Genomic DNA, 24,628 nt, shown 5'->3' on the forward strand with positions numbered 1-24,628 from the left:
TCTCGAGTATGAGAGCCCTGCTTATTAGAACACTCTGTTAACAATTGTAAATGGACGATCCTGTCTCCTAATGTGTTTGAAAAGTTTGTAGAAGTTAATGCCAGACATGTGTGTTTAGTAACTAACAATCGATCAGTAGTTGAACAATACAATGTAACCACCCCATTCATAGGATGTCTCAAGAACATAACCCATTTAACTTGGCATGGACAAACATATTCATTTTTTTCAATAATAACTGGAGACAAGCTTGTCGGACTGTCGAGTCAAATTGAATCTGATACTGCCCATCATTGGTGGGATATCTTTTCAGGGTACTCACCCTCTGCAGAGAAAACTTTGAATATTTTAGTTCACCCGCTTTTGATATTGTTAGCATTTGTTATTATACTAAGTGTCGTCAATTACTGTTTGTGGTATAAGCTAAAGAAATTGGCAATAAGAGTTTGGGCTTTACCTAAGATAATGAAATATGAAAATTTAGAACCTTTGTAAAGGAATTTACAAAGCTTAAAGAAAAGGGGGGAATGAAAGAACTAAACCCCTGACAGTCCTTGACTTAGTCCTTATTGTAAGCATCCTTGTTCTCTTGTGGTTTCCTCCCTTGCAAAGATAGTTTCAGGGTTTTGAAGAATGCAACTTGGTGCCAGACAGGATTAAAAGATAGTGAATAAGCTCGTAAATTCATTGATAACAGAGACTCAGGACATCAGTGCCGAGATAAGCACTCGAGGAACTAGTTTAAATCAACCCCTTGTGACAGTCCAAGGCTAAAGGACCGAGGAGCTCATTCAATGACTATATATGGGCAAAGGAAACCCAAAGTTCAGCCAGCGGACAGGTGAGGAAGACCATCAGAGACCACTGGAGGACTCCCAAAGACCACTAAAAGGACAACTATGCATGCAGCTTGAGCTTTTACATATGTTAATGAATCCTCGTGAATCTTATTAATATGTATGACTTCATAGTATATAATCTTTAGAAGTTTACTGAATCACTGGAGCACTTATGGTGGATCAATCCCCAGTGCTGCCCAGCGCTGTAATAAAGGATGCCTGCTTAATAGTGACTTTGTTGCTATTGAGTTTTATTTCGGGAACTTTCTGGATACTCCGCTTCCTCTTACGGGGAGGTTCGGACTTTGAAAGATAGTATCCGCGAATTTTTGTATCATTAACACCTCATTAAGATGAAAGAAGAGGAACTAGCATATTCCTAGAACCACCTGGGATCGTCAACAGGGACTTTGCCTAAAACCTCAGTGATGGGAAACTCACTACATTGCGATGCTGGCATCATGTCACCCTGCTCTGTCCCATCCTGCTGCAGCTCCCGCTGCCTTGGAGAGACACCGGTGATGTGAACAGTCTGGCCCATTGTGCATTAGAGAAGCTTCATTTGCAGGGAGGGAAAACTTTGCCCCAGCAAAGGGAGACCACCGAGGGTCTGTTCTTTTTGCTCAGGAAACGGCCAGTCTTCTTCCAGCTGGATCCTGAGCAGCTCTGCGGGGAGCTCTGCTCCCTGTTGCCACTATTCTACCGACATCTGGTGGCAGCTGCCTTAGGAAGAAAAGATGCTTCTTCAAAAGTGGCCCAAAGTCTGGCACGTCCTGCCCTCCTTAACCTGTGCTCGGCCTCCATGCCTGGCGGGCCCAGGGGATGTGCTGGGGCCTAGAGGCTGAGGCCTGTCCCGGGCCTCCCGGCAGCCCCCAAGGCTCGGAGCAGGGTGCAAGGCCAGGCCGTGCCGGTTTGGGGTGAGCCCCTCCTGCTTCCCCTTCAGCGGGAAGCGGCAAGTTCCTTTGGGGGCCGTCCCCTGTCTGAGGGGTGCACCGCCAAGCGTGGCCCAGGGACACCCGCCGCCTTCTGAGGTGAGCTGGCCTCTGGACGCACTAATTACTCATTAGCGCTAATCACTTGGAATCCCGCACTGCATTTCTCGTCGTTTGGGGTAGGTTTTGCCTCAGGCTGCCCTGAGGTGAGGGGCGGGCATGTACCCGCGGGAGCGCGGCAACATCACATGCCGCCCTGAAGGAGATAGTAGTGCGGGTTTCTGTAGTGTAGCGGTTATCACGTTCGCCTCACACGCGAAAGGTCCCCGGTTCGATCCCGGGCGGAAACACTTGTGTTTTTCTTGTGGGTGTTGTTTTCTTTTTTTTTTTTCTTCTATTTAGTTTTATTTATTTCCCCACCACCCCCCCCGATGGCTCGGGGCCCCGCCGCCAGCTGGGAGAGAAGTAACGGCACCATGTACCGCACCACCGGGCAGCGCCCGCGTCCCGCCGCGCCCAGCTGGCGACCGCCGGGGTTCAGGTGGGTAAAACTTGCAGCTGGACGGGGCGCTTCGCGTGCAGAATTTGCCTCGGAATCGGTGGGGGATGGAAAAAAATTTAAAATGAAGAAAAAAAAAAAAAACAAACGCTGCGTTGGCCGGGAATCGAACCCGGGTCAACTGCTTGGAAGGCAGCTATGCTAACCACTATACCACCAACGCCTGATGAATGATGTTTGCCCGGCCTTCTTCAGCAAGCTTTGCTTCTGGACCCAACCATCCCCCAGCAGTGGGGGGGAAGGCGTAGCGAGCGCTGAGAATATCACCACAAACGCCGCAGGGCTGCAATGAATGCTGAATTAGGGTCCTCTCTCGGAGGCTGGGTGGGGAAAGAATATTATCTTTTTGCTTTTTTTACCCTCTGTGAGCCTTTATTCTCTCTACACCCCCCTCGCTAGGGAGAATAGTTCCGTCCTTCCGCAGGCATCACTCCCTCCCACGCAGTGGTTCCTCCCAGCCCCCGCTCTCCCCCCGCCCCCGCGAGTTGGTACTTCCCACCCGCCTCCCTCGGCGCGCTCCTGCCACTTCCGCCGCCGGGTGAAAGTTCGCGCCGTGGCAGGCCACCGCCCCCCCCTTCCCCCCCCCCCCCGTTTCCGGGGCTGCCCCGTGTCCGGGACATGGAGCGGGAGTGACGGAGCCGCCGCCGTCCCACCCGCCCTCCGGCAGAGGAGTCGCCCCCCCGCCCCTCAGGGGGAGGTCGTCGCGTCCAGGGGTGAGTGCGGAGGGGAGAGGGCGCTCCCCGGGGGCGGGAGGACGCGGGTGCCCACCCCGGCCCGGGGACGCCCACCCAGGGGAAGGGGTGTTTGCCCGCTCCGTGAGCCGCGTTCCCCACCCCACCACCCCTGGGCTGGGGGGGGCCTGAGGGGGCGAGGGTTGTATATTTGGCTCCCCCGTGACTTGTGACCCCCTCCCCAGGGTGTGGGGGGCGGCCAGCCCTTCTCCTGGGGGAGGAGGGGGCGTGTTTTCCCCTCACGATTTGCTCTCCAGGCCTGGGGGGGCCGCTCTGCCTTGAGGGGCTTGTTGTACCTCACGGCCCCCAACCTGCCCCCCAGAGGTGGGGCGATGGAGTGGGATTCCCTGCCCGGAGGGGGGGTGGGTTTGTCCCCCCGCCCAGCACCCTGTGCTCCACCCGGGTAGGTGAGGAGCTGCTCGCTCCTCTTTTTCCACAAGCAAAGAGCTGCCTCCAGCCCTGCAGGGAGGTGGGGGGGGCACAGGGTGCTCTGTCCCCTGGGGTGCCCCCTCTCCCACTCCCCGGCCCGGCCTTCCCTCTGCAGCTGGGCAGGAGCTCCCTGTCGGGGCTTTCACCCCAGTCACAGGGGTGCAGGGATGGACATGGGCTGCTGGCAGCCTCTGCCAGAGCTTGTTCTTCTGTAGAGAAATTCCCACCGATTTATTCCACCCTCAGTTGCTTTTATTTTTGGAGAAGGAGGTCTTAAAGCTCCCGGCCATGACAGGGACACATTTGTAAGGGCTTCTCCAGGTGACTGTGTTGCTTTGGCTCTTCTGAATGCACCAGCAGGCCCCTCAGGCTCTCGCCGACAAATGACTATCATGATTCATGCCAGGTTTCTCATCTCTCCTGTCTGTTTTGTTCAGCTTCTTTTTCTCTGGGTTCAGCATCAGAGGATGTTATTGTTCCTTTTCTCTCTGTGAGCTGTGGCAGGTGGGATGAGGGTGAGATGTTCCTCTGAATCATTAAAATCACAGAATAACTGAGATTGGAAAGGACCTTGGGAAGTCTCTGGTCCAACCCCCTGCTCAGAGCAGGGTCAGCTGTGAGATCAGACCAGGTTACTTAGTATTCCTGAGCATTGCTCCTGTTGCCCTTCATGCTTGTATCGAAAATTGCCCTTAAATTACTGGATGGTGCTACTTGGTCCTTCTCTGTTCTCTGCAGTTTAGGAGCTTCACTGCTGGCGCTTCTTTGTGATGCTTTGTCTCTCCTGATCCTCTGAGAGTGCGGTTTTGGTGGAGGAATGGCTGTTTGGGCAGACCGGGTGCCTCGGCAAAAGATAGCGGCAGGTCTTGGGTGTGTCTGGGATTCAAAGCTCTCTGGGAGAGGAGACAAAAAATCTTTGTGCTTTTGGGTAGAGAGGACGATAGTGAAGGTAGCACTTTCTTATGCTCATGGAAAAGGGGCTTCTGTGGTGAGCCAGGGTCCCTCTGTGGCATCAGGCTGAGGCAGAGGGAAGCAGCAGTCTGGCTTGGAAGACAAATGTGGTTTTTATGTCCCAGGTGGGACTGTGACCCTGTTGGTAATGGGGCTGCTGACCCTCTGTCTGGCTCCTTATGGTGTCCTTTGTTTGACTCTTGCCTGTAAGTGTATGGACCAGACCTCTGTTTTCTCAATTCTTAGTGCCTGATACTTCAGAGAATTTGGGATTTTGGGAGGGGAATGAAAGGAAGGGTTGGCACTGAGGATTCTTAGATTTTAAGACAAATTTTGTAGGAAAGAAAGAGGCAGGCCACAGAGTTTGCTGAGTCCCATTGTTCAGGTGAAGAAGTCTCTCTCAGATTTGTCTGGGTTGTTAATATCCAGCATGTGCTGGCGGAACAGATCTGGACTGTAAAGTACACACCAAGGATTTCGCTTGTGCCTCCACCCTCAGTTGGAAATATGACCTATGGAGGATGCTTTTATGCAACCTTATTTGTATGACGGGAGGAACTGCAGTGAGGTGAAATTTGCTGTTTTCCTTCCTAGTTTCCTGTCCTGCCCAGCTTGCTGAGTAGTTAATGCAGAAGATAAAGAGGGTTCGTCTGGAAAACGAGACTGCAGGAAGTTGGAGAAGGTACGTGTCCCAGTTACTCCCAGGGCCTATATTGACCTTTAGGTTGTGTGGGATGGAGCAATAAGCACTTCTTGGAGTGAATGAGGTTTCTGAAGAATCCCAAGTATATAATTCTGCCTGCGGAGCTCTGTGTCAGGATCTGTGGGTCAGGAAGTGACTCAGGAAGATAACTTGTTTCACTGATTTCCAATTCCAAGCTTTACAGTTTGTTTGTTTGGTTTTTTTTCCTGGGCTGATGTCCCACCTGTGCTTGCTTGTTGTCTTCAGACTGACGCATTCCCCCTGAAGGGAGGGCTTGGTGGATGTGTGCCTGGTCTGCCTAACCTGGCCAGGCAGGGCAGAAAAAGCATGAAAAAGACCTCCGAGGGATAGCTAGGTGTTTCTGGGAGCGGGGTTAGCAGTGCTTCTGCAACAACACTGAATCATCTAAATCAACGCCTCAGCATGAGGACTGTAAAGGACAGCCTTCTTCCAGTAAGGTGTAAATCTCAGATGTGCTGTATTGATGTGGAAGTTTCAAGACCATCTAAGAATAAGATGGTTAAAATCAGTGTCTTGAATACACCTTTGAATAATTGCATCTCAAAATTCACCCTGCAATTTCAGTTAGACAAGTTACTCCTTGTATTTGTTTACCACGTGTGTGGTGTTGCCAAATACTTGTTATGTTTTGTCCAAGAGATGGCTGTAGCAATGGATGAAGCAATTGGATTTTGTTTTTACTTTGTATGGTGTCAGGACCTAAGTTCTGTGAGACTCCGCCATGCTTCAGCTATGACAGTGCTTTTTCCCAACGCTTTCATGTAACTTTGCTTATCCTACTACTCCGCGCTCTTCTAGCGTCAAAACCAGCAGGATGAGAGCAATACCAAACTAAGAGTTGTGCCTTTTACTTGCCTAGCACATCATAAAATCATGGCAATATAGTCCAGAAGGGACTCCAGTTCGGATTGGGACGGTGATTGGCCCTTAAAGGTGCAACTTTCCCTTGTGAGGAGTTGGTCTGGCTGAGTAAGACTGTTTCACAGCTGAGTGAGAGTAACCTAAGGGTCAGGTGTCTTGAGCCAGATTATTTTAGTTGACTGACTCGACCTGCAGTGGGATTGGGTTGAGAGAATTGTACCCAGTTTATGGGTATTTGTGGTCTTCCTGTCATGTGTTTCTGATAGGTAACACTTCTGCCTTTTGGTGTGATTTTAGTTGCTGCACTGGAGACCCTGGATATAGGCAGTAGAGAGCCACAGACACACTCGCAGCCTTAGAACATCCCGTCACATTCTCTTTTGTGGTTTTACTTGGGCTTCCTGCCTGGCTTTGATTGGAAAATACTCTTCTTTATTCATTTTCAAGCTGTGGATTTACTGTTGGGCAGTACCAGGAGTACCTACAGATTTATTTCAGGAGCCTGTTCTTGTATTATTATTCACCCATTTTGTACTATTTAGGGACTCAGCAGTTTGAAGATATGGTTATATTTACAGCCCTTGTACTGGGTGTCTGTAGTTTAAGGAAGTCCAGATGTACTTTGGTTTAGGTTTGCTCATCTCCTGTCATAATTGCATAAGATGTCAAACCAGGTGAGAACTTCCTTTTAGAGAGTTTGTTAGAAGGTGTAAGCTGGTGGGGAACCTTCAAGGAACACTCGAGGTTCTCCTGAAAAATACTCCTGGTAGAAAACGGGCAGAGGCAAGTGGGGTGTTTTTTGTGGTGATATAAATAACCATCCTTCTCCTTTCCCCTGATTCCCTCCACTGGGAAAGAACTCATTGTGCATCTACTGAGGCTGAAGCCTTCAAGATTTGGTTTATGTGTAATTCTTGCTTAATCCTTCATCTTGGAAGCTGTTCTCCTGTCAGAATGCTGTCCCAAATGACAGGCTGCCTTCAAGAAACGCCTAATTCAGATTAATTAAAATTAAAATTTTTAAAATTTTTAAAATGTAAATTGTAAAATGTAAATTTTGGGGCTGCTGAGGAGAAGGCCTTTTTTGGTGTGATCCTTAGTCGCTGTTTTGCCCTCTTGTTGCTGCGTCAAAGGTAGCAATTCTGTCTCCATGGAGCAAACTCCTCTGACCTAACTTTTCAGTAAACTGGAGATTACCTGAAATTCTTTTAACATTCTTCCAGATACCCCCAAAACAACTAAAATACCCTCATGGAGGGAAATCCAGCTTCTCGAATGGGGTGACAGGAACTGGTTTCCCTAGTCCTAGGCTCATTCCTGCTTTGCAGTAGATTACATCATTGACCTTGGGCAAGTCTGTTGGTCCACCTCTCCTCAAATTAACGTTTGCTGTAGTTGCATGTGGAGGTATTTTTTGTAGACTCTCATTCAATAACTGCTAGCTTGGAAATGTATGAGGAATGTGTGCCACATTTTGCAGGATACGACCAGGGTCTGTTACTGCTGTCTTCTTTCTGTTAGCAAAGACAGTTGCACTGTTTTCTTCCTGTTTTGCCATCTCTCCTACTTCATTCCTGGCTGCAATAGCTCTTCAGGTAAGTGAGGTGCTGTGCTTGGGCTTAAACCTGTCCCTCTCAGTGATGAGCTGGCTTTCCTTTAGGGCAGGAAGGGGACTTTGCTTTTGTGGTCTTTCAGGGCAGAAGTTTATGTGCCTTTACGATAGGCCATAGCTTTGGTGACTTATCCATCCAAATTCCTGGGGTCGTTTTCCTTTGAGTCAAGCTGATTGTTTTCTGCACCAGAATCTTCTGCTTGTACTTCCTTTAACAGCTTATTTCTAGAACTAGTCCTGGGAGAGTGAGTTTTCTGAGGTTAATGTCTTCATTTACAAGACTTGATATGGGATGGGAGATGAACTTTTCCTTTCAATACATCAATGTATGTATAAAATGTGATCTCTGAACGCAGCGAATCCTAGGATCTGTAGTTTAAGGGGTGCTGTTCTCTTAAGCATGTTGCATGCTTAGAGCTTGATTTTTATGGCTTAATTCTCTCCCTCAACTCCTCCCTCAGTTTTTTGTCCAGTTCTGAAGGGGAAGAGAGGATGACTGCAGTGGATGCGCTATCAGACAACTCTGAAGTGGTTGAGATGGAGGATGCGCCTTCCCAATTCCAGGTGCAAAAGCATTCTTGGGATGGGCTGCGTGACATTATTCACAGCAGCAGGAAGTATTCGGGCATGATAGTGAACAAAGCTCCCCATGACTTCCAGTTTGTCCGGAAAACAGAAGAGTCCAGCCCACACTCTCATCGTCTTTATTACCTGGGTAAGCCAGCATGCCAGACACTGGGTGTATGTTACAGGAGAGCTTCCAATCTAAACAGGCGAGGAAAAGGACGGGTGGTATCTGCGTTTATGAGATGGGGAACTGAGATTAAGTGATATTGCTCAAGATTCGCATGTTCGATTTGTAGCAAAGCCTGGAACTGAGCAGAGACATCTCCTGTCCCAGAAAAGAGCTTTAACCACAGCCTTTCTGCTTAGCGACAAGGGGAAGTGTTGGCTAGCCAGACCTACCTCGTGACAGAGGTATGAATGCAGTGTCCTTTGGCAACCCAGGTCGGTCCAGGTGATGAGGCAAGAGAAAGGATGTTCTGCAAACTCGGGACTATCTTGTGCCTCTGTAGCTTTGGAGAAATGGGATTTACGTGACTGATCGACCAGACTGCCTTTCCAAGGAATTCACTGTCAGTAACTGCTAACTCTGTTGCAAGTACTAGGTATTAATGGCAGGGTGGTGGTGTCTCCCTGCTTTATGAAGTACTGTGTAGGTAGAACGGTTTCAAGAGTAGGGGTAGGAAAAAAATAAAGACTAGGTGGGGCTGAGCTATTAATGGTATTCACCGGGAAATATCTTCTTCCTTACAGTAGGATTGAAAGACAGCAGAATGCGATGTTGTACAGGTCCCTCATTACAGTCGGAGCCACAATGTAATTAGCAACAGAGTGGTTGGATTTTAGTAACTGGATAATTTTGTGGTTGGTAACATGGGAAGCTTTATAGACTATAAAGAGCTTGTTATGCTTTGGGGCATGAGCCGATCGTTACTGGGCCAGTAAAGAAATTGCCTGATGTGCAACTCTCTCTGCACGACAAAACAGCGACTGCTTTCCTGAAGTGACCTGCTTTTTTTTTTTTCTTTTTTGAGTTGTTGAGTGTAGGTCACTGTAGGACATAGGATGCTGGATTTGAGGCCTGATCTGTTTTGTCATCGAGCAGTTTCTGTGTGTCAGTGACTGGATTTGTTAGTTCCTCATACGTTCTTAGGACACAAGTGCTATTATAAAAGGCAGTAGCCAGAGTTAGCATATTTTTCTTGTTGAGTCTGAACAGTGGGACTTGATATAAAGCTGGATGTATTTCAAGGCTAAGGTGACTTTGATACAGTTTTTGATCTAGATAGCTAAAGAACTAAGGGTCTAAGTGGCTAATTGAAAAAAAAATTTAAAAATTAGTGTTCTTCTATTGTATGAAACAGCAACCAGACCAGCTACCAGCTGGTTGGTGTTCTGCCTGGGTGTGACTGTCACAGGAGCCAAAACCAGGGATGAAGATACACGAATGTCTTTTCAGTGTCTTCTTCCTTAAGGAAATGTACGGAGCATAGAGCAGATTGATCCATCATTTAAGATCGGTATCTGCGAGGTAATACCGGGGTATCTCTTCTCAGACATCCCTAATTAAGGCTAAACGCTGATTATTTCTGTTGCTATAATGAGCATCATCTGAGTTGCGTACTGTGTGCTGATAAATACTCAGAAGCCATTTCAGCACTTCATAAGTGTTTAATGTGAGCGTGCTATTACTGTCCCAATGTTAAATAACATTTCCAAGTTTTTATGTGAATACTGTTAGTGACTGTATGCTGAGGAGTAGGATGAGGAGTTCTGAAGAACTCTGCTGTAGAAGTTGAATACTTTTCTTCACTTGTGAGCAAAATATAATGTCTTTTGGGGAGGAAGGCAATATTTTTCATGTAAATGCTGATTGATTGTAGTCAGCCTGAGGTCATTGTAGAAAGCACTAATATAATATGGAGAAAGGAAGTCCAGGTCAGTTGCATGAGTGTCAAATGTGTGTATATACAGTAATTTGTTCCTATCTGCAGTTTGTCCAAACAGAAAATCTTAAATCATTCCTGGGCTGTCCCCATAGAATTTTATGTTGTATCATGGCAGATGCTGCTTATATTAAACACCACATGCTCAGCACTTTGGTGTTTCTGTATCTCTGAGGATTATATGCTCACATATTGCTTTGCTTCCTAAGCACTTATTAATATTTCAGTTTTCATTTTAAGTAACTGTACTGATGGGTTAACCAGCTCAGAAACCTTTCTGTTCTGCCCAGAACATGTGCAGAGGAGGCAATATTGGGCATGTTTCCCTGTGCGAAATTCTAATCTAGGCAGTCTCTACAGCATACGTAGAGGGCAAGTTCACGGTCTTTGATTTTGTTGAAACTGCCAGAATCATGTGTCAGGATATTTTCTTTTTCATGGTTGTTTTGGAAATTGGATGAAGGCCAGCAGCTTATTTGATAATCACAGTCAAAGGCTTATGTAAAATGGCAGGGTCTTTTGACTATGTGCTATACTGTTTCATATTTGAATGGGCTTTCTAGAGCTTCCAAGCTTTTTCTTCCAGCTCTTGCAGGCTGGTGCATTGGCCTGAATGAAGTCCCTGTAGCAAATCTCTGGCTGAGAAATGTGGAGCGTAATGTTGAGTCACCCATTCAGGGAGTGGCTCTTTTTTAGAGTGAATCTAGGGTGTGGGTTGAGCAGTCCACAGAGAGGAAAGTTGGACATAACCAATTCTGAAGAGGTTGGTTAGTGTTAAGTCTTGCTTAGGGGAATTTCTAAATAAATAAATATCTGAATTTAAATAATTTAGATATTAATATGTGATTGAACTGCAAGCTGCTTGGGAACGAGAGCTGGTAAAAGCCCCTGGGCTGCCCCAACCCCTCTGTTATCAAAGACTTTTTCAATTTGCTCTTGGTTGTCTTTGTCCTCGCTAACCAATCTTAAGTAGGATGATGCTTTTGTCCTCCTAACAGGAATGCCATATGGTAGCCGAGAGAATTCCCTTCTTTACTCAGAGATTCCTAAAAAGGTACGGAAGGAGGCCTTGCTACTCTTGTCATGGAAACAGATGCTGGATCACTTTCAGGTAAGCCGAAGTGTGAAAAGACAGGGTTGACAGTGCTTGGGAAACCTGGCTGATGTGAGGCTGTAGTGGGTCTTCCTCTGCTGAACTGCAGAGATAATAGCGTGACAGTGTATAAGACACGGAGAATGGTATTGGTAGGAATGTTGTATTGAGAATTGCTTTGCTTTGTAATGCAAGATAGCCGCTTGCATGCACAGTGAAGCTGGTGGTGAGTGTGGAGCAGCAGTTGATGTGGCAAGCAAAGGGCTGACCTAGCAAAGAGGACTCTAAACTAGCACGTAGTCTACCTCAGATTATAAGCTATCAGGACAGTGCACCTTTCTTCTGGGTATCTTGTCTGGGCTCTTGCCATGCTTGTTGATGTGCTCGGTGGAATGCCTGTTTGTGATCTTTCCTGCTTTTAAGGACATTGGGGAAGTTGAATTTAAACTTCTGTTTCTGCCCTACATTCTATTGCAAGTGAACCAGAAAGGGGGTGAATTTCCCCCCCGCCCTGATTCCAGTATCTTAATGTCCTTTGGCTGTAACAGCATTGATGAAGAGGAGAGTGGAGGCTGTTGGTCTGTCTTCCCTTCTAAAAAGGTTCCTGGTGGAAAGAATTTAGCTGCCTTGGCCCCATTGGGATTGCTACTCCCCTTCAGGGTAATTCAAGATCCCCAGAAGAGCTTTTGTTTGCAGTGTCTGACATGGAAACTGTTTGTGAAGGCTGTAAAGTCATCAAGTTAATTGGTTACATCTGATTTGCATAAGCAGAGCAAGTGTAGCTGTCCTCAGTTCGTGCTGAAGTGCTGGTGCAGAAATGACAGATTTGCAATTCACCCCTCGTGGAGAGGGATCTTTGGGGTATGTGGTTGGGTTAGTCTTCCTGGTGCACACCTGTAGCCTAGAGTACAGTAGTTATGGACCTGCATGGTAAGACTGCTGGCTGGTTTTGGCTGGTATGTTGTATTTTGGGCATTCACAGACTAGCTGGTGCCAGTCTTGGAGCACTCCTGTTCTGTGAATTATTGCAGATGACTTCAGATTTTCCTTTCCTTCAATACTAGGCAACCCCTCATCATGGGATGTATTCTAGAGAAGAGGAACTCTTGAGGGAACGCAAGCGACTTGGTGTCTTTGGAATAACATCTTATGATTTCCACAGTGAGAGTGGCCTGTTCCTCTTCCAGGCCAGCAACAGCCTCTTTCATTGTCGAGATGGGGGCAAGAATGGTTTCATGGTGAGTCTGCTAGTGTGTTTATGAATATCACCTGAAAAGGACGTAATGGTTTTGGTTGGAGATGGCTGCACATCTGTGTCTGTTTGGTTATGGTCGTTTCTCTTGTGTCCTGTGAGGGCTGCGTTTGCCATAGTTCCATGGGCTGCACTGTATCCATGGTTTAGGCCTTTAAGTATGAAGCTGAAAGCTGACTTGGTACAGAGCTGTTTGTGTGTCTGTTGCTGTAGGTGTCTCCAATGAAGCCTCTGGAGATCAAGACTCAGTGCACAGGGCCACGAATGGATCCCAAGATTTGCCCTGCTGACCCTGCCTTCTTTTCGTTCATAAATAACAATGATCTGTGGGTAGCAAATATTGAGACAGGAGAGGAGAAGCGGATGACATACTGCCACAAAGGTAACTGGTGCTTCTTGCCAGATTCAAAAGGAAATGTCTTCTGACAAATCCAGGCTGGAAAGACTCAGGTCTTCCTGGCTTATTTCTTAAAAGTACATTCTTCTTTTGGATCAGCCTTTTCCAAGGAGATGTAAATGCAGTCTCTTCTTTGTTCCTCTCCAGGCTTATCCAATGTTCTTGATGACCCCAAGTCTGCTGGCATAGCCACTTTTGTCATTCAGGAGGAGTTTGATCGGTTCACGGGCTATTGGTGGTGTCCCACAGCTTCCACAGAAGGTCAGTGTTCTGCTTATCAGGTTCTGACACTAACTGCTGCAGGCCCCTGCTATGAATGATATTTTGAGCAAGGTTTTCTTCTGGCCTGGGTTTGGTCTGTTTCTGAGGAGGCCACCTGAAGGAACAAAACGCTGAGGGATTATAATTGTGCTCTGAGGGGTGTTTGCAGGTGGTCACTAGGAGCTGTGGCTGTACAGGAGATGTACACTGTTGCACCAGAGCATACTGCTGCGGCTCCAGGCAAGTCAGAAACAGCTGGAAAACACTGTAGCAAACATGCTTACTCTCTGCCCTAGGTTCAGAGGACTTAAAAACACTGAGGATCTTGTATGAGGAAGTGGATGAGTCAGAGGTGGAGATAATTCATGTTCCTTCGCCTGCCTTGGAGGAGAGAAAAACAGACTCCTATCGGTACCCCAGGACAGGTAAGTGAAATACCGCAGGGCTGCTAATGCAGCTCTTGACTCCTGCTGGCAGAAGCAACAGAATTTGTGAGATAAACTTTGCATGATTAATCTGGGTACTTGTTAGGATGTAGAAGCTGGTTGTAAATGTTGAGGCCTAATGGAGTCTCTGAGCCCAAAATCTACTGTGGGAAAGGAATGGGATTTAAAGTTCAGCTTAAATTAAAGGATTGCTGAGAAAATGGAATATATCTGGTGGAATATCATGGAATACATTTTTAATCCTGTCTTTCCTCTCCCCCCGAGAACATGCACAGCCAGCTAGGCAAGGCAAAAGCAAACTTTTCCCATACCCAAAATGACTCATGTGTTTACAGTGGTGTTTGCTTACATATATAATTTGATATTTGTACATTCACAGGCAGCCATTTTAGTAGGACCAGGGTCAGTTCTTATCTAGAAGCTGTGTTGTGTATAACTATGGGTGGTTCAAGTTGGTCATCTTGGTTTTCTTTCACTTTCCTCTGCAGGCAGCAAGAACCCCAAGATTACATTAAAACTGGCAGAATTTAAAACAGACAGCAAGGGTAAGGTAAGTGATAACGACTCAGAACGGGGCATTGCACAGGAAGGTTGATGGCTGAAGCTCCCTAGAACTAAGACAAGATTACTAAGAAATCCTAAATAGTGTTAGCCTGTGTTTTCATCCTTCTGTAACACCTGGTTCTATAATGGGTTTGTCCAAGAAAGAGAAAAACTTTATAATACTGAAAAGTGTTGTTCTGGTGGAGAAGCAGCTGGGAGAGGGGAGGGAAACGAGAAGGAAGGTTAGCCTGGGTACCACGTTGTCAGTAGTAGAGCAGGAGGGTTGAAGATTGATCTAATCCTGGGCTTCAGTCCCTGGCTGTATCCTTTTCTGTGGCTGAACGCCAAAATAATTTTGCTTTGAAGCTTGTTTTTTCCCTTCTCTTCCTGCCATTTGTAGAAAGGCTTGCTTCTCCTGGCCTGACCCTGGCTGATGCCAATAGTTAAACTTCTGTGTTCTCCCATTCCACTGAGCTTCCATAGGAGGAGGTAAGGAGGTCTGGTAGCAGTCTGATTTGATATTGGTCCTTCCTTTTGTTGCAGATCGTGTGTGCTCAGGACAAGGAGCTGGTGCAACCATTTGCTGCATTGTTTCCGACTGTGGAGTACATTGCCCGTGCTGGATGGACCCAAGATGGCAAATAGTACATAAGTTTTTCTTCTGAACTAATGCTTCCAAGGGTTTCCCTGGCTGAACTATTGCAGGCCCTCAATGTCCTTCGTATTGTAGTCATGACCTGGTTTTAAAGCTGTGGTGAGTGCCAGAAATGGCACAAGTGTGTGTGGCTTCTTCAGTGTTATAATATCCTAAAAGTAGGCATTAACCAAATGTAGATGAGAGTGACAAGCTGTGGGGTTTAAGTCACAACCACAATGTTCAACGATATTGATATATTAAGCAGGCAGTCCTAGGGAACTCTCTTCAGTTGAAGATGTTTAACACAATAAGAATGTCCTGTAAGCAGTTTTATCATTGTTCATTGGTCCAGTTTATGATCAATGCTAAATGTATCATGGGAAAGTGGGCAGTTTGCGTGGCACTAAGTCCTTTGTGCAGTGTGTACAAGGGGAAGGATTGCTCTGTGACCAGCATGCTCCCATAGCTCGCTATTGCTCCAAATGTGATACAGCCTTGTGCTGGCCAGCCTTGCTGAAGAGTTACAGAATTCACACCAAACTGATTGGTTTGAAATTTTAAAGCTCTTAATGTTTTCCCCTCAAAAGTTTGCTTGACCATTAACTAGTTTCTGTCCAGATAAGGTGACTTAGCTGTCTTTGAAGATTGCATTCTGTAACTCATCATTAATTTTCTGCTCTGGAAGCTAAATTCATACAGCTTTACAGAAGGTAATCCCGTAGGTGATTCTTATGCTCCGCACCAGAGCTTATCTAAATGTGCTGAATATATCAGTTCATGAAATCCACAGTCACTGAGATGCTAAGGAGAACTGGCTCTTTTGAAAGTCTCTCTTAATGATGAACCTTCCCTTGATGCACTTCCAGGCCTTGGGGTGGCCGCACTATGCAGCGGTGGCTTGCCATCTGTCATGTTGAGAGGCCTGCAGTGCAGCACCACTTCAAATGACTCTCCTTGGAGAGGAACAAGGCTGAGACTGAAGCGACTCCTTCGCTTGGCAGTTGTCTTAGGTCTGTGCCTTTCCCTGCTAGTGCAGCGTGCAATGAGGAAGCTACAAACGGATCGCTTTAAGAATGACTACTTCAACTCTTTAGGAGCTTGTTAGAAAACAAATAGCGCTTCCTGATGGAGGGGCTGTCCAAGGAAGAGTTACCTTCTGGAGACAGGGTTCTGTTAACAGTGCTCCCTTGGAATAGATGCTCTGGCAAATCTGTCAGACATCTTGTCTGAATGATATCCCTGTGAAATACCAGAGATGTCTGGCAATACATGTTTGTTGGCAAAGCTTCCAGGAGATTAGAAAGCAGTAATGATAAGAAAAGCTTTGCATTCAGATATCTAAATCCCTTTTGCCAGCAGGGGGGAAAAGGGTTGCATGTTCTGAGTGTTAGAAAGGGACATCTATTTTGTGGTACTGATATTCACCTCCAACTTCTTTCCTCAGTGCCTGGGCTACGTTCCTAGACAGACCTCAGCAGCGGCTGCAGCTAATCCTTTTGCCTCCAGCACTCTTTATCCCAGTCCCAGAAAATGAGGAGCAGCGTGCTGAATTTGCCAACTCTGTGCCAGAAAATGTCCAGCCATTTGTGATCTATGAAGAAACCACTGATGTGTGGATAAATGTAAGAGGCTCGGGGCTGGGAGGAGAACACAGGCTGCCCCTTCCTCCCCTACAGTTAACTACTTTTGTGTTGGCTGTGTGTCCAGTTTAGTCTATGCTCCAGCAGACTGCTTTGCTACTCAGTAGTGCCAGATTTGGTGTTAATTCAGGGGGTTTGATAAAGCCATGAGAAGGACTTTGATGCAGTCAGCACTGGAAGAGATGAGAATCCTGCCATCTCCTTGCAGTCGGGGCTGTTCATTTAATTCTTGCTAACAGTCTTGGTGAACACAAGCACTGGATGCTGATGCTTTTGGATGTAACACTGCCATTCTTTTGGGGGGCATTCTATTACAAGATTAAATGGCTTCTTGAGGCATGAGCAGCCCTAATCCCTGGAATTTATACTTGTTTAGGTGGGTAGTGGACATAGGGGATGGGAATAAACTTCAGTCCCTTGGTACTGAAGTGACAAAGGAGCCTGGAGTTCACACCGTGGCTTTCCTAAGGTGTTGGAATAACCACTGCCTTGTAGGACTCATAGCTGAAATGTCTAGCTCAGAGGCAAGGCTGGTGCTGGTTTCGATGGTAGCCATGGAAAGCCCAGAGCATGTGGTCTCTACATGGGTCCAGAGTTTCTTTGTGGTAATAACAAAGTAGGGAATGGCTTTTTCCCACTAGCTGCTCATCGGAGATATTTCTCCCCCTTCTCCTTTCCTTTGAAAGCCCAGTGGTTTAGCACTGACTCCTTTGGCTGTGTCTGCTGTCTTGATACAAATCACTCATGGGTCTTTTGCCTTGTGTGACAGGTTCATGATATCTTCTATCCTTTCATCCAGCCGGAGGGAGAGGAGGAAGAACTCTGCTTTATCCGAGCCAACGAATGCAAAACAGGTTTCTGTCACCTGTACAGAGTCACAGCAGTCCTAAAGCAAGGCAGCTATGACTGGGTGCAGCCGTATGTCCATAGTGAGGGTAAGAGCTGCATTCTGTCACCGTTTCAGCTCTGGGAGCTCCCCCTCTGATTTGCTTGTGTTGTCTTTTGGGGAAGGCATTTATTCTCATGTTATTTCTTCTAGATGATTTCAAGTGTCCTATCAAAGAGGAGATTGCCCTGACTGGTGGGGAATGGGAGGTGTTGGCGAGGCATGGATCGAAGGTAGTGGTTATTTTTATTCTCTCTTGCAGTGTTACAGCTCTGCATTGTCTGCCCACAGTCCTGGCCTACGCCCTCTATTACACCTGGGACCAGCTAGAACTACTTAAGCTTCATTTTGTTTCTCTTTTTATTGCTGCCTCTGCTTTCCCCAGAAGTGCTGTAGTCCAGTGCACATTGAACTGATTGCCTTTTTAATCAGACTTCAGATTGCTCCTTAGGTAAATCCCGTGAGTGAGTCAGGCCATAAAAAAAGGACACAAGTCTGAGGTTCAAGAGCAACAAAGATCTGTTCTGTGGAGAAGCTTGGGATTGCTGCCTTTGCCGAGGCATTTTTAACCCCAGTGAGTCCTGGTGAATTGGAAATATGTCCTAGCACTTAGAGTGAACTCTTGGTCTCCAGCTGATCCCTCAGTAGAGCCTTTAGGAAGAAGACAGCTAGGGAGTATAAAGCAATTTAGAATATGGAGAAACTCTATCTGTTATTGGTTGCAGAATAGCTAGAAATGAATTTTTGTTAATCTTGTAGAAACCTAGTTCCATTTTTTGCTTCGGGAATTAACTCTGAGTCTGATGTTTAATGCTCCCAGGTGATTTCTGTCAAAATAAAGACCTTATCTGTTCATCTCCAATTAATCGGGATTTTCACTTCTTGCTTTTTAAAAGGCCTACAGCTCCATGCATTTGGTTTCTGCTGCTTTTCCTCAATCTGCAGTTAACCTGCTGTCCCTCCCCATGTGGATTCTCACTGTACATGCTGTTGATTTTGGCCACAGCGCGTCTCTGCATGTGTTATGGCTACAATTGTGTTAGCAGCAATTATTTTGATGCATTTGTTGCTCCACAGGGCTCTACCTGGTTTTTCTGGCCAATTGAGTTGGATATTTTTTTCCCTTTGCTGTCCACAGTGGTCTTCAAACTGTGGCTTAGCCAGAAATAGCATTTGGGCTTCAGTACTTGGAAACTGTAAGGTGGAAAACAGTTCAGTTGCTGTTGCTGGATCAATGCACTACTTAAAAGCTGTAGTCTCTATTCCTGGCTGGCCAGGTGGTTTTTAGAAGCAGCTTTATCTGGGCATTAAAAACATGTTTTAATGTGGTTTGAAGTTCAGTTACTGTTAGAGCTATTAGACTGATCCTCCCACAGATGGGAATTCATTATCGTGATTGCTGGAAAAAACATACGTATACCCTTATAATCCAGGCGTACTGTGGGAAGACACCATATTTAAGCACAGAATCTTCCTAGTTTTGCCTATGGGGAACAGAGCCCAACTTTTTAATGCTCCTTAGTAGGCAAACGCTTTGAGTCTCTCAAAAAAGCTGAGTGACTGCTTTTTGCTACTTCTTGGGACTATATGCGGTGCTCTAAGTGCTGCGCATGTGTTCTCTAGCCTATCATATCGACAGGCATTGTGTACGGTCCTTAATACCATGAGCAGTCTGTCATGGTCTATTTGTGTGTTGATCTGACTCTGCCTGGGGCCAGACTGTTTGAACTGGCAGAGGAGCAGTAGTTGTCATCCGTCTGTCGCTGAGCCCTCTCTTCTCCACATAGATCTGGGTCAATGAGGCTACGAAGCTGGTGTATTTCCAAGGCACAAAGGACACCCCGTTGGAGCACCACCTCTACGTAGTCAGCTATGAGTCTCCTGGAGAAATTGTGCGACTCACCACTCCAGGCTTCTCCCACAGCTGTTCAATGAGCCAGGTTTGTTGTTTCTTAGATACAAGACACCCTCGTCTCCTGACAGGGTTCCTGACTAGGAATGGTAATGAATCATGACCAGTAATGAGTCCTGAGGGTTTCTTTGTCTTGGTTGCTTGAGATGTGGGAGCTCTTGTCTGAGAACTGCATGCACGTGATTAGATGTGGGAAATGAGACCCTGTTCCCCTAATTCTTCTCTCTCCCATTTGTAGAACTTTGATATGTTCATCAGCCACTACAGCAGCGTGAGCACTCCGCCTTGCGTGCACGTCTACAAGCTCAGTGGCTCCGATGACGACCCGCTCCACAAGCAGCCCAAGTTTTGGGCTAGCATGATGGAGGCAGCCAGTAAGTCCCGTAGAAGGTGTCAATGCTAGATTATGTCTGTGGCACTCTTCCTACTAGTGGTAGCCAAAGGTGACGGAGAGGGAGGTGGCCCAATGAACCTCACTCTAAGGGAAGATTGTGTTGTCTTAGGTGGGAGATACCTTTAGTGGGTAGCTCATCCAGGACATGGTATATGGGCTTTTAAGATGTTACTATTTCATGCTTTGGGTGAAAGCAGTGCTCCAGGGTACAGGGTTTAGATGGCTGTGGGTTTAGGGGTTTCTTTATTCATGATCTGTCTGAAGAGGGGCAAGTATTTGGGATGCAGTGGCTACTTCATTCCAAGGCCTTCAAGGATTTAGATACAGCTCACAGCAGCACGTGAACCCCTCCTGCAAGTGTTTTCTCCATTTACCTGTCCCTGCTGTTAACTTGCCACATCTTGCTCTTGTGGCGTAGCCTGCCTTGTCTGAGGATACCCAGCTGGTGATGTCTTCTTGGGTGACCCCTTTGCTCTCTATATGGCTTGTTGCCCTCTGCAGCCAGAGAGAGGCTGTTTGTTTCCCAGGGAGAGGCTTCTCTGAGAGGCGTTGCTAAGGCTTGGTACGGTTTGGTACCTGAAAGAGACCTGACTAGGGTCAAAATGAGCTGGTTCAGGTGGGGTAGGAGGCAGAGCCTGCTGCGGTTACTGCATTGCTAGTGTCTGAACTTCCTTCTGCAGGTTGTCCCCTAGATTACATCCCGCCTGAGATCTTTCACTTCCACACTCAGTCAGATGTGGAGCTCTATGGAATGGTTTACAAACCTCATGATGTCCAACCTGGGAAGAAGCATCCCACAGTGCTCTTTGTGTACGGGGGCCCTCAGGTAATAATCCAGATTGTTGACTGTGTGTCGGCCATGGGATGGTGTCTGGGGCAGAGCGCATTCATGCATCAGGACTTATGCTTTGGTTGGCACTGAGCACTGGATCTCTATTCTGATCTCTGCTCAAACCTCAGATGACTTTTCCAGCATTTAGTTTGATTTCCGTGGCTCTGATAGCTCATTTAGTGGCTGTTGTCTAGCTCGGGATCCTACAGAGCGGGACAGACAGGAAGGTACTGGAAAGCTCTGAAACTTCTCTCCCCTCCTCCTGCAGGTGCAGCTAGTGAATAACTCCTTCAAAGGAATTAAGTACTTACGGCTAAACACGCTAGCGTCCCTAGGCTATGCTGTGGTAGTGATTGATGGAAGGGGTTCGTGCCAACGAGGACTCAAATTTGAAGGGGCCCTGAAAAACCAAATGGTAATGTACTGCTGTTGTTGGTGAATCGCTGCCCATTTGCTCTTTCTAAGGCTGCTTGGCTGCATGTTTCCTGTGTGTGTGTTGCTCTCATCTTTTCTGTCTCAAGTTTCTAGATTTAGAAAACCACTAACTTGAGCTTCTGTGTTGCCTTTTTAGGGTCAGGTGGAGATAGAGGATCAGGTGGAAGGTTTGCATTATGTAGCAGAAAAATATGGATTCATCGACTTGAGTCGGGTAGCCATACATGGCTGGTCATATGGGGGTTTTCTCTCCCTCATGGGTCTTATCTGTAAACCCAATGTCTTCAAGGTAAGTCTGGTTGTGGGGCTGTCATCTTGGGACACTTAGCTCTCAGCTTCTGTAACTCATGGCATCTGGAGCTAGCTTGATGTTTCTGATGGCCGGGTGACAATGTCCCTCAGTCCTGCCTGTAGCTCCTGGCTATAGTCCTGCATTCTGCATACAGATCATACCTGTTGGAGCTTGATGAGGGTGGGGTCTCTGGGATGGGGTAATTCCCCAGTTCCTGCCAGTGGAGGATTTAGCCTAGCATCCAATGAGTTAATTGATGTGCTATGCCTAATCCCCCTTCCCAAGTTCCCAGCACAGTTTCTGGATCATTCCACAAGCCCTCCTTGAAAAGGAGAAGCCTTTAGTGCTGGTATGCAGGAATTTGCCCTGCTGTGACCATAAGAGTAATAGCAGGCAGGAGGAGGAATCATGGTTTTATGTGGGTTTGCTGTAGAAGAATCCTGGTCTGAGTGACAGAACAGTCTAGAGCCTGTATTTCCTGCCTCTTCAGGAAACAGGGAGCACTTGAACTCTTTAACACATGATAATTGAGGCTGTCTCCTGCCACCTATTTGTTTGACAGATTGCTATAGCAGGTGCTCCTGTCACAGTTTGGATGGCATATGACACCGGGTATACTGAGCGGTACATGGATATCCCAGAAAACAACCAGCAAGGTTATGAGGCTGGCTCTGTGGCATTACACGTAGAAAAGCTTCCCAATGAGTGAGTACCGTGGGGATCTCCTGAAAACCCAGTCCCAGGTCCTGCTTGGTGCCACCAGCTGCACCTCCGCTGAATCCCAAAAGAATGGATGGGTTCTGATCCCATTTAATTTTAGCTCACGTGGCAGGTTGCTGCCTTCTGCAGCAAGCTGGGGCGTTGTATCCCCAACCTCCTTTGCCAGGGAGGGGTTGAGGGCCACAGCCCCAGCCTTACGCTCTTCTGACTGCCTGTCCATTGCTCAGTTCTGGCTTGCCGACTGGCAGCTCTTTGCTTAGACCCACTACAGAGCTTTTTGTGTGGTTTATCATCCTATCTCTCATCCCATCTCCAGGCCGAATCGTTTGCTGATCCTCCATGGCTTTTTGGATGAAAATGTGCACTTTTTTCATACCAACTTCCTGGTATCACAGCTAATCCGGGCTGGAAAACCTTACCAGCTGCAGGTAGGAGGAAAAAGAGTGAAGTGGGAAGGTCCCTTTAAATCTGGAAAGAGAAGAAGTTTTCTGCTGTGTGTTCTGGGGGCGGGAGAAAGTGGTGGCAGATGCTCCCACATCTTGTTGCAATGTAATGACAGTAAATGCCTAGTTTGACTCCAGGAGGTGGCCGGGAGGTGGCACTGTGGCTGTTTCATTGCTGGCAGATGTGGCCTGTATCTAAAAGCATTTGCAAATAGGGCTCCTGCCCTCAGGGCTTGGAACTTTCCTTCTCTGCTGAACTGTTGCTGTCTGGCTGGGCTGGTGGCAGCAGAGGTGGCTCACTCGCCGAGCGGATGAGCAGCACATGCCAGCGCATCGAGGGAGGGGGGCTGGTGTTCTACACCTTCCCTGGTGTCTCTTTGTCCTGATGGAGAGTGGGGTGAGGGTGAAAGGGTGATGTGAGGGATGCTTGTCTATGCTGAATAAGCTGCTCCTGGCTAACTGCCCCGTCTCTCCTCTTCTGCACAGATCTACCCCAATGAGAGACACAGTATTCGGTGCCCTGAGTCAGGAGAGCACTATGAAATCACGCTGCTGCACTTTCTACAAGAATACCTCTGAGAGCACAAGCCTCTGCAAACTGGACACTGACAGCTGACCTTCCCCCTCCTGTGCCCTGCCACTACCGCCTCCCTCGACAGCCATCTAACCCAGAGCACAAGTGGCTGAGCGCCCACCCCCGGGCTGGGTGTCCCCCCCCCGAGCAAGAGGGGAGGGGGGAGGGCACCTTCCCTTTGGACAGTGCCACCTCTCACTTTCCAAGCTGGAGGTTTGCCCCTGCTCGGCTGCTCGTCCCGTTCCTCTCCTCCAGCCTGGCTGTTAATGCTTTTTTTGCTGCTACTCCCTCTATCCTGGGAATCAATGGACAGTGGTCTGTCTCACGAGGCTGAGGTTTGTGTCCACCTCTCCTTCCCCCATCCTTTTCCCTTTCTGCTGCACCTCTGCAGTTCCTACACTCTTACCTGCAAGAACTCAGTGCCTGTGTTGGAAATGGAAGAGCCGAATCAGCAAGCTGCCTTAAGCCAGGAATGGGAGGAAAGAGAGAACTACCTATTGTTAAGCCCCAGGAGAGCTGATCCGCTGCTGCTGTGTCCTGGCCCTGCTGCGACAATGTGGAGCCCTGGGTTGTGAAGAAAGCTCTACAGAAGCATGCAACACTAGTCTCTTCTATTTTTCAGTTTTATTTTGCAGAGCAGATGGAGGAAGTGGCTGGGGTCGGTAACAGCGTCCTCTGATACCTTTCTCTAATGGCTGCTCACAGGCAGAGACGTGCCAACAGGTAGCACGGCAGCCGAAGCAGCTGGCTACAACCAGAGATCACCTCTCCAGAGATCACAGCAGCATTTGGGTTTTTGCAACACAAGATGGATGATATTTATGCAAATCCTCCCTCCCTCCGTTCTCTGTGCTGCCTCCTGGTCCCACTTTCTCCTTCCCAGACACCCTGAGCTTTCAGATGTGCACTGAAATTGGCTGTGCTTCAGTTCTCTGCGGGTCAGTGACTGTTCCCCTTGCTCATCTACTCAGCAAATGCTCTCTTCTGGTTTTTATTTACCTGGTCAACAGGAACTGCAGTTCTGGGGAGGGGGGGATTGAGCAATCGCACCTCAGGGGAGCACATACCCCCCTCAAGCCAAGGGTTCTGCCGGGGGGGGGGGGGAACCCCACCCAAATGAACCACATTGACTTGCCCTGGAGTATTTTATGTGCGTATTATGAAAAGAAAATATTTTTATGGATTCTTATTCTTTTATAATTATGAGTATAAGATGTAGCGACTCATTAAAATATTGGAAAGAGAGATGCTGGCTGGCATTTGTGCCTGATTTTGGAGTGCAGGAGAGGGCTCGGGAGGAAACGGCAGCTTGGTTCACGATCGCCAAAGCCGTGTCTGTGGTAAAAGCAAAGCGTTCTGTTCGGTTTCTGTGCCGAGCAGTGGAGAGAATATTAAATCCCTGATGTTCCTCGGGGGAAGCATGATCCAAGCAATTGAAGATGCGGGGTGGAGAGCTGGGGATCCAGGACCGTGTTCTTGGCTCCGCCATTAAGGCGCTGCATGACCTTAAGCAAGTCAGACATCTCGTGCTTGCAAATACCAGCCTCTGCGCTGGAGGTCGGTACCTTGCCCAGCACCCCGACTCCCTCCAATGACTTAGGGGGATGCAGCTGCTCTGATCCAAGTGCTTCCAAGCACTCGCAGCTCTGATCCCACGCTAGGAGACACGGAGCTGCTTTCCGTGGGTGCTGGGCCTGCCTGTGCTAGCCCTCTCACAAAACCT

The 24,628-nt window shown here is 47.5% G+C and overlaps 1 protein-coding gene and 2 non-coding genes across 3 annotated transcripts; 2 read left to right on the forward strand and 1 right to left on the reverse strand.

Annotated features, from left to right (window-relative positions):
- The first annotated feature begins 2,048 nt into the window (after positions 1 to 2,048).
- Positions 2,049 to 2,121, forward strand: TRNAV-CAC (transfer RNA valine (anticodon CAC)). Its single transcript has one exon. It is a non-coding gene; the product is annotated as a tRNA-Val (tRNA).
- A 300-nt stretch (positions 2,122 to 2,421) lies between these two features.
- Positions 2,422 to 2,493, reverse strand: TRNAG-UCC (transfer RNA glycine (anticodon UCC)). The gene has a single exon. It is a non-coding gene; the product is annotated as a tRNA-Gly (tRNA).
- Positions 2,494 to 2,901: 408 nt separating this feature from the next.
- Positions 2,902 to 24,002, forward strand: DPP9 (dipeptidyl peptidase 9). Its single transcript, XM_064469283.1, has 21 exons — positions 2,902 to 3,043; positions 5,036 to 5,123; positions 8,100 to 8,353; positions 11,147 to 11,259; positions 12,306 to 12,479; positions 12,707 to 12,875; positions 13,038 to 13,151; positions 13,448 to 13,576; positions 14,086 to 14,147; positions 14,684 to 14,784; positions 16,222 to 16,399; positions 17,187 to 17,352; positions 17,457 to 17,536; positions 19,091 to 19,243; positions 19,454 to 19,589; positions 20,290 to 20,435; positions 20,710 to 20,856; positions 21,013 to 21,165; positions 21,731 to 21,873; positions 22,205 to 22,316; positions 22,818 to 24,002. The coding sequence occupies exons 2-21, from the start codon at positions 5,068 to 5,070 to the stop codon at positions 22,908 to 22,910; spliced, it is 2,679 nt and encodes an 892-aa protein (XP_064325353.1). The 5' UTR covers positions 2,902 to 3,043; positions 5,036 to 5,067; the 3' UTR covers positions 22,911 to 24,002.
- Positions 24,003 to 24,628: the final 626 nt, after the last annotated feature.

Source organism: Phalacrocorax carbo, chromosome 19, assembly GCF_963921805.1.
Source record: "Phalacrocorax carbo chromosome 19, bPhaCar2.1, whole genome shotgun sequence".
Taxonomy (NCBI): domain Eukaryota; kingdom Metazoa; phylum Chordata; class Aves; order Suliformes; family Phalacrocoracidae; genus Phalacrocorax; species Phalacrocorax carbo.